We start from the raw sequence: 9,342 nt of genomic DNA on the forward strand, positions 1-9,342 counted from the left end.
CCATGGGACAAATAAGCCACACTTTGATCGTGCTTCTCATCATTGCAGCTGAGTATTTGATGCAAAAATGGATTAAGCATAATCCTTCAGAATGTTTTTTTATTCAAAGCATACTGCATCTCTTGTAAGTGTGTGCTACTATCATCTTAATCCGTGCATTTGGTGTCATCGTACACAAATCGCTATTTGGTTGACCCGAAGATGACTCACGACTTTAATTTCTAATCGAATGTTAGTGTAATGAAGGCTAGCAAGTGCTGTGCACATACGTAAGTGAACCTCACTCCCCCAAAGATGTAAAAGGACACTGGCTGGTAGGCTAGCAACTCAGGCTTTTAGCGACTCATCTCTCAAACAAGGAGGATAGGCGTGTTTGGGTTCGAGCCCAGGGGTGGCTGGACTGCACAGATAGATGAAATTTGTCTATCTATGTAGATACCCAATTTGCATGTAAAAGACTACACAGAAGTAAACAATAATTAATAAATAATACAAATATAAATGTTTTATTCACTGACCGGCACTTATCCCACGCTGAGTTAAACCTAGGTTTTCTCCAGGTACTTGTGTTTCCTCCCACATATTGAAAACAAGCATCTTAGGCTAATCCACCCATCCATTTGCTGGAGCCTATCCCAGCTGACTCTGAACAAGAGGTGAGGTACACACTGAACTGGTTGCCAGCCAATCGCAGGGCACACATAAACAAACAACCATTCACACTCACATTCACACCAATGGACACTTTAGTCTCCAATCAGAATCAGAATCAGAATCATCTTTATTTGCCAAGTATATAAAAAACACACAAGGAATTTGTCTCCAGTAGTTGGAGCCGCTCTAGTACGACAACAGACAGTCAATTGACAGAGAATACTTTTGAGACGTAAAGACATTGAAAAAACAGTCACCGAGCAATAAAAGGTTGCTAGTAATCTGGTAATGCCGGTACAATTTTATTTAGATTTTTTTTTCAACCTACCTTGCACATTTTTGGGATATACGAGGAAACCGGAGTACCTTTAGACAGATAGATGAGATAGATTATTAGTTTAATCTAAAAAATACACAGTGCTATATGATTAATATTCTGTCTAGGTGATTACCAATTCTAAACTTCAAATGTACAGAGCCATCCTTGCACATAAACGGAAAGGAGTTCGTTGATGTGAATGGTTAAATAAAGAAAAGTTCGAACTTGGATGAAAGAGTATCTGGAAAACATGCAAACTCCACACAGAAAAGGCCAAATGTGAGTTTCGCACCTTGAACCTCCTTGCTGTGAATTGCCACTGTGCTGCCCTCTGCAGTTCTTTCTTGAAGAAAATCATTTAAAGTATTATGGTCTGTAAAACGAAGAGCAGCTTTGGCCTCGACAAGCATTGGAATGTGGCTTAAAATTAAAAAGCAAGCATTGCATTAAAGCACGCTAATTTAAAAAAAAAAAAAGACATGTAAAAATCGTTTCTTCTTTCATCACTGTGCCGCCCCCTATGGGTGCTCTTTGAAACGCCCCCTCCTTAACTTTCTCCCTCCCTTTCCTAAAACGTACCCCCTTATAGACGATTGCATTAAATCGCTTATCATTTCCTTGCCATGGCAGCCGTGCGAATGGAGGATGTGGCCTTTGGTGCACCCTCTTCTGTTGCCACACGGCGGTAACTGTTCCATGATGCGTTTGGCGCTTTAGATGTTGATGAGCGTCACCAGTTTGCGGCAACCAAACAAGTGCCACCAGTTGCAACGTTGACCGAGGAGCTCCAAGCTGGAGGAAGAGGATTTGTGTATCCTTGCACGGACCCATGAACTGAATTAAACGCCTTATGCTTCGCGTGAGGGGGCAAAAGTGCACACCAAGACCCGGGCTGGTGCACGCCGCAGCACCAGTGGCAGCAGACGCGGAGGAAGGGAGGGAGGGAGGGAGGGAAAGATTCGTGCTTCTCCCTGCGTGCACATGAATGAAAGTCACGGCGCTGGTCTCCTCTAATGTGGGATTACCGTGCTTTTTTTCCTCTCCTCCTTTTCTTTCGTTTTCCCACAAACAACATATCATTCCCCCCCCAGTGTCTCACAACTTTGGCTGTGGCCTTATTTAATATGACACTGCTATTTTTTTTGCTGGAAGAAGACTGGAGACAATATCCGCGCGCCAGCTGACTCGTCAATGAGACTGTGTTATGGAGCTAAACGAAGAGGAGACTTGAATCTTAAGGATTCTCCTGCAGCCGACACCGGGGTGGTGTACCAATATCCATGTTTGCACCAAGACCGGAGCCCGAAGAAGGGCTATGGGCGTGATATATTTTTCATTTAAATTTTCGTTGTTGTTGCCGGATGCGTTGGCGTTTACAAGCATCTGCACGGTAAGGGGATTATTATTAACCCAACGACACATAAGGCTTTCGAATGAGCCGGATCTGTCCATGGTCCTGAAATGGCTTGAAGTTGATTGCTGTGTTAATATAGGTGTGTGCAGTAGAAATAATGTTCTCTGTGTTATGCCCAAGGCAGTTTTACGCATTGCAAATTGTACACACACACACACACACACACACACGCACGCACACACACACACACACACACACTCACACACACACACACACACGCACACGCACACACACCCACCCACCCACACACACGCACACACACGTACACGCATACGTTTCACAAGGATGTCATGATTCACCGAATATAAATCCACATCGACGGGTAGCACATAAATACCAAGTGCATGTTGCTGGTGTGTGAGACGGCGCAGATTTGGGGATGTTTGTTGCGCTGGTGTGTGTTAAGCTTTTGTGTTCTTTTAAGGAGGAGGGGAAGGGGTGATGTGCGTGTGTGTGTGTGTGTGTGTGTGTGTGTGTGTGTGTGTGTGTGTGTGTGAGAGAAGGCGAGAGGGAGAAGGAAACAACCGAGGCTTCTATAAAAGCAGATGTCAGCTAGATTACAAGATTGGAAAATTATTTACCTCCTTAATATTATGCAGTAGGATAAATGATTTGCCTTTTGATTGACTTCTTTTTTTTTTTTTTTTTTTTTTTTTTTTTTTGCGAAACAAGTAGCAAAAAACGAATCCTGGCGTTTCTATCCCTAGATTATTTTTTAAAATGGTCACCCCAGCCTATTTGTTCATTGGATCAGATTATTTATTTTTATGTTGCTTATCTTTGGAACATTGCTGGCACCTTTTAAATTCCGAATGGGGTTATATGACAAGATCCCTCCCTCTGATGTCTGGTATGCGTGATGAGTGATAAATCTTTCGGCGATGGGGGTTACGATTGTGCTCTTTATTTGAAAAACTGAAAAATATATCATGTCTATACAGTATAATTAAAAAATATCTGTCTGGATGGATAGCCCCTCACACAAGTCGTCTTATAGTAGGACATTTTAGCTGACAGGTCTTATTATGTCCTCTTATCCGATATACAAAAAAAAAGAAAATGCACAATGTAACAACTTCATTACATAGCATTTTTATATAATATGGTCTGAGTATTACTTATTAGGCAAATGTGCTTTGAGTTTTGGGGAACGCTTAAAAATCTAACTACATGCTTTTGGCTGCATAATGAACTAACGTTAGTAGGCCATATTTAGTTTGGTCACGGAGGTGTATTTTGGGCAACTTGTGCTTTTAATTGTGACAGTTGTACATGTGTAAAACAGCACCCATCCTTTTTCTTTCCTTCTCTAGATGACACCTTATACTGACAACGTACTTGAGTGAGCTGGGGCACCTTCTCCCAGGAAACATGCATATCTGGTCCCTGAATATAATCCTTGTGATTGCATCATCTCTGAGGCTGATCGAGATGTATGACAATTACGGGGAAATCTGCCGCAACCTGTGCACATGTGAGGAGAAGGAAGGCATCCTCACCGTCAGCTGTGAGAACCGCGGAATCATCAGAGTGACGGAGATCAGCCCGGTTCACTTTTCCACGTACCACCTCCTGCTGACGGGAAACTTGCTGAAAAAGCTGTCGGTCAATGATTTCATCAATTACACTGGAGTGGCCATTCTGCACTTGGGGAACAATGACATTTCAGAGATCGAATCAGGTGCCTTCAATGGACTCCAGGGATTAAAGAGGTTGCACCTGAATAACAACAAAATTGACATTCTGAGAGATGACACGCTTGCAGGACTGGAGAGTTTGGAATATTTACAAATTGATTATAATTACATCAGCAACATTGAGCCCAACACTTTGGGCAAACTGCAGCAACTGACGGTCATGATTCTGAATGACAACCTGCTCTCTTTCTTGCCCCCTAACATCTTTCGCAATGTCCCCCTTACGCACTTGGACCTGCGGGGGAACCGGTTAAAAATATTTCCGTACATCGGCCTCCTAGAGCACATGGACAAGGTTGTGGAATTACAGCTGGAAGAGAATCCATGGAACTGCTCATGCGAGCTGATTGCTCTAAAGGCCTGGCTGGAAAGTATTGCTTACACGGCTCTGGTGGGAGAAGTAGTGTGTGAGACACCCTTCAGGCTGCACGGGAGGGACCTGGATGAGGTGTCCAAGCAGGAATTGTGCCCAAGGAGGCCCCAAGAGGACTCCGTAAGGCCTGCGCCCCCTAGCAGCACCAACGGATATTACCAGACCACACCGGCTGCCGTCACAGCCTCCGCCACCTCATCTGCTGTCTTTCGGTCCTCTTCCAGACCTACTAAGGGCACGCGACAATTTAACCGAACTAGGTTAAAGCCCACTTCTCGACTCCCAGGCGGTAGCCCGTACAACTATGGCCCCATCATTGCTTTTCAGACCAAATCGCCTGTGCCTTTGGACTGCCCCACTGCCTGCACGTGCAACCTGCAGATATCTGAAATTGGACTCAATGTCAATTGCCAAGAGAGAAAGATCGAAAGCATCTCTGACCTGAAACCCAAGCCATACAATCCGAAAAAGATGTATCTCACTGGAAATTACATCCCCGTGGTACGGAGATCAGATTTTGTCGACGCCATTGGATTGGATTTGCTTCACCTGGGAAACAACAGGATAACTGTGATCCATGACAGGGCTTTTGGGGATTTAGCAAATCTGCGTAGGCTGTATTTAAATGGTAATCTCATGGACAGGCTCACAGGGGAAATGTTTTTTGGGTTGCAGAACTTGCAATATCTTTATTTAGAGTACAATAAAATCAAGGAGGTTGATGTGGGCACATTTCGCTACCTTACCAATCTCCAGCTGCTATTTCTCAATAACAACATCCTAAAAACATTACCAGTGGGCATTTTTTCCAGCGTCTCCTTGTCTCGACTTAATCTGCGCAACAACCATTTCCAAAACCTGCCTGTAAATGGTGTTTTGGATCAGCTCAAGCTACTGTTGCAGATAGATCTCTTTGAAAACCCCTGGGACTGCTCCTGTGATATAGTGGGAATGAAGATATGGCTTGAACAGCTCAGTGCAGGCACCGTTGTCAATGAGGTCATGTGCGAGACACCCAAACGCCACACAAAAATGGACCTTCGCTCAATCTCGTCAGAGAAGCTGTGCCCTGACTACTCTGACACCTATGTCTCACCAACCTCCCATACCGAGGAGCCATTAGACGACCGGGTCATCCCTACGGATGCCCCACACAAGTTCAACTCCCCCAGCAGCACTGTCCCCCTCTCAGTCTTAATCCTGAGCCTCTTGCTTGTCTTCATCATGTCAGTCTTTGTGGCAGCCGGTCTTTTTGTTGTGGTGATGAAGAAGCGCAAAAAATCCCAGAGTGACCGCACTAGCACCAATAACTCTGATGTTAGCTCCTTCAACTTGCAGTACAGCCTCTACAGCAACCGTTCAGGCCCAAAAGTGAAGGCACCAGCCGGTCACGTCTATGAGTACATTCCGCATCCGATGGGTCACATGTGCAAAAATCCCATTTACAGATCAAGGGAAGGAAATGCAGTGGAGGATTACCGTGACCTTCACGAGCTCAAGGTGACTTACAGGTGTACCCCAGATGAGGAGAGGAATCGTAGCATGATGAGGAGCCCTGCGTACAGCGTTAGCACTATTGAACCACGGGACAACCCCTCTCCGGTCCAGGATGCGGACCATTTCTTTAGGGGGATCCTTGAGGCTGATAAGCAGTCCCCACATCAGTCGATCTCATCTCTCCCAGTGGGGCCAAATTTAGAGTACAAGTACACAGGCCCTGTGTCATATACTTACAACCCCAATTTTGATGTCAGGCGTCAGTTCTTGCACCCAGACCGGATAAGAGAAACGGTGCTCTACGGCACCTCACCTAGTACTGTTTACGTGGAGCCCAACAGAAACGAATACTTAGAGCTAAAAGCAAAACTGCAGTCTGAGCCTGATTACCTCGAAGTTCTTGAGAAACAGACCACCTTCAGCCAGTTCTAAGTCATTCATGCAATGAAGCATTTTGTCCTATTTTAAACGCTTCGGGAAACTCAGTTTCTTGGGTGCCTTGGCACAAACAAGGACAAGCAGGAGAAAATTGGACCCGTCCTACGGGGTGTGCCGAACAATCTTCTTTTATTTGTGCAACATGACTAGTATGGCGAATTAATACGATTGCTAACTAATGATGCAAATTTTATTTTTATATAGCAATGATGACAAATTTGAAGTGTATAGGAATACCCAGCTTCAAATTCGGGAATATAACCACGCATAGGGTATATTGTCAGAGTCAGAAAAAAAACCATGTTGATCCAATCACTCCTGGACAAAACAAGGGAAAAAAATACAAACAAACAAGTAAACAAAAAAAAACACTGTACAGCAGATGACAAAACTGTGTAGAATGATTTCCTGCTGTAGTCTGTAAGTAAGTATTTATTGATATAAACTGCCATGTCTTTTCAAAATCAAATTTTTGATTCTACATCAACATAACCTGTCTCATCATACATCACCATTTTCTGGAGGAAGACAAAAAAAAGGCAATTTTTTTGGGAGTTTCATTTCCAGTAGCTTGGCATTGTAAAGTGGCTTTCTAGTTTTTGAGGGAAGTGGCACACCCCTAATATATATATATAAAAAAAGACTGTGTCATTTGATGAGAAAGAAGAAAAAAAGTGTCTTTGTATGCTTTCTGCACTTTTCTGGAATTAGAAGGCAAGTTCACAAGCTCTCATATAAAAGGAGATTATTATATTAAAATGAATTGGGGTATTCATTCTTAATATATAGTTATCTAAACAAAAAATCCTAAATGATATTTGAAGTTTTGATTATGTTGTGTAATGATGCTATTTTAGTCTATGTAACACCTATTTTTATACAAGCATTGGCAGAATCTCTATCCCTTATCGAGTCTATGTTTTGAATTGCTTTGCACTTCTTGCACTATATTGACCAAACTATGTTGTTGTCATCAAATAAACATGATGTCGGTTCTCATGATATGAGTGGTGCAAGGTTGTTGGTGATAACGTGAGGAGCTGGGGGGCACATTGGGTTACTAAAAGGGCCACATGTATTATACAGTATGTAAGTATGGACTCCAAGGTAACAATTTGTACCTTTGCCAGGTACCCAAAGGGTTCCGGAATGTTCTCAAGCTGAAAGGACAAGTACCAAGGTTATAAAAGCGGTACTTTTAGGAAATCATTTGCTGTGACAGACCCATGTGCCCCTAATGTTTCATACTGGACTATTGCTGTCAATGTAAATACTGCCATTGTCAAGTGTGGATGTGGAGTGAGCCTCAAGCAACTAATAATCAAATAATCCAGTAACCCAATACAAATGGACCTTGACTACGTTGTGGATGGATGACGATATACAGTTGTATCTGTGATTCACTCAGGCGCATCAAGTGTTGCACTGAGGTGTGGAACCATGAATTCCAATTAATGAGTGTGATGTCAAGCTTAATACGCAAGAGCATGGCAAGTTCATGGGAGCAGATGTTTGATGAAGTTTGATTTTTATTCTTTTAAATAGAACCAAATAACAATTCACTGCCTCTGGATTCAGAGTTTGCTGCTTTTACAGCATACTCTATTTTAATTCAATGTGTAAACATCCTGTGCTTGGGGTTTTTGGAAATTAACTGAGAAAGTAGTTGACCCACTTAAATTCAATACATAAGTAGTTTTATAAAAATGCAATATGCAAATGTAACAAGCAGGAATTATTTTAATCCTGTCGGCTATTTCTCTGAACGTCAGTTTTCCTTTGTTCAGCATGGCCTTTGTGTAGCAAATGAGCCGCCATCTTTTCATGAATGGCCCGAAGAGAGCAGAAGGCCCCATTTGTGAGATGAGGAGTCCTGGAACTGAGTGTAACTGTAGACATGTCACAGACATGTTGCAGGGGCAGTGAATCATAGCCAGGATGTGTGTGTGTTGGTTTTTGTGTGCATGTGTGTGTGTGCTTGTGCGTGTCTGTCTGTACGTGTGTCGGCCTTTCAGATCATTTTGGCTGACAGATTCTGATGTGGAAGCATTTTTGTTTCATTATACTGTATATTTACAATCTTTTATTGCTAATGTGCCATTCCTTGAAAAATAATGGATGCTGTTCAAAATGTGACAGAGGTTAAATTTTTTAAGATTTGATCATCGTAGAGTTTTGGAGAGGATGAAATGTTAAAAGGAAACAAAACATAATCTGTGAGTGTGTGTGCATGTGTGTGCCAGCCTGAAAGTCAAGCTTTATTACTGTTATAAGCAAGTGACCTGACCACAGTTGTGGGGACATTGCAAGTAATGCGTGTGTGTGTGTGTGTGTGTGTGTGTGTGTGTGTGTGTGGAGTCCTGCCAGTTAAAATAATGCTTTTAATCAGCCAATGGGCTTTTTAGGTCTTAACATAAATGGAGGCACAAAAGGCAGTTTTATGATCCCCTTCCATTAATCTCTCAAAAGCTTTGAGTTTGTTTTGCCGTTCCGTTGTGTTGCTCTCCAATATAGTCAGTGGTTCCAATGGTTTAGGAATAACTGCTACAGAGTGAGACTTTATTATTTGAAAAACACTTAATCCCCTCGAAGAAAACTATAGCCTGTGGTGAAATATGCGAGTGTTGCCTCATGCAACATAAGAGCACCATAATGCAAAGCATGTATGCAGACTAATGCAGGCTGAGTTAGCTCTTTTCTAGTGTTCCAAGAAAACACTTGTTGTGACTCTTGAAGATCCAAGAAGTGGGAAGAAACAAACCATTTTTCATTTTTACACTTCACTTTTTGGAAACATACCATACAAGCCGTGTTGGCTCGAATACTTGAACTCTCAGCCAGTCATGTTGCAACATACTAAAAATTCCAGGATAATTATATCTATTCATCCATTTTCTGTACCGCTTTATCCTCACAAGGGTCGCGGGCGTGCTGGAGCTTATCCCAGCCA

The 9,342-nt window shown here is 42.7% G+C and overlaps 1 protein-coding gene across 1 annotated transcript; it reads left to right on the top strand.

The window, feature by feature from the left end:
• Positions 1–1,604: 1,604 nt before the first annotated feature.
• Positions 1,605–7,394, top strand: LOC133418243 (SLIT and NTRK-like protein 5). The gene is made up of 2 exons (XM_061706769.1): positions 1,605–2,363; positions 3,701–7,394. Exon 2 carries the CDS (start codon positions 3,759–3,761, stop codon positions 6,384–6,386), a length of 2,628 nt encoding a protein of 875 aa, XP_061562753.1. The 5' UTR covers positions 1,605–2,363; positions 3,701–3,758; the 3' UTR covers positions 6,387–7,394.
• The last annotated feature ends 1,948 nt before the right edge of the window (positions 7,395–9,342 follow it).

The sequence above is a fragment of the Phycodurus eques genome, chromosome 1, assembly GCF_024500275.1.
Source record: "Phycodurus eques isolate BA_2022a chromosome 1, UOR_Pequ_1.1, whole genome shotgun sequence".
Taxonomy (NCBI): Eukaryota; Metazoa; Chordata; class Actinopteri; order Syngnathiformes; family Syngnathidae; genus Phycodurus; species Phycodurus eques.

Bases quoted from the DNA above. Each gene is read 5' to 3' on its own strand.
- LOC133418243 (XM_061706769.1), top strand. From the start codon at position 3,759: ATGCATATCTGGTCCCTGAATATAATCCTTGTGATTGCATCATCTCTG.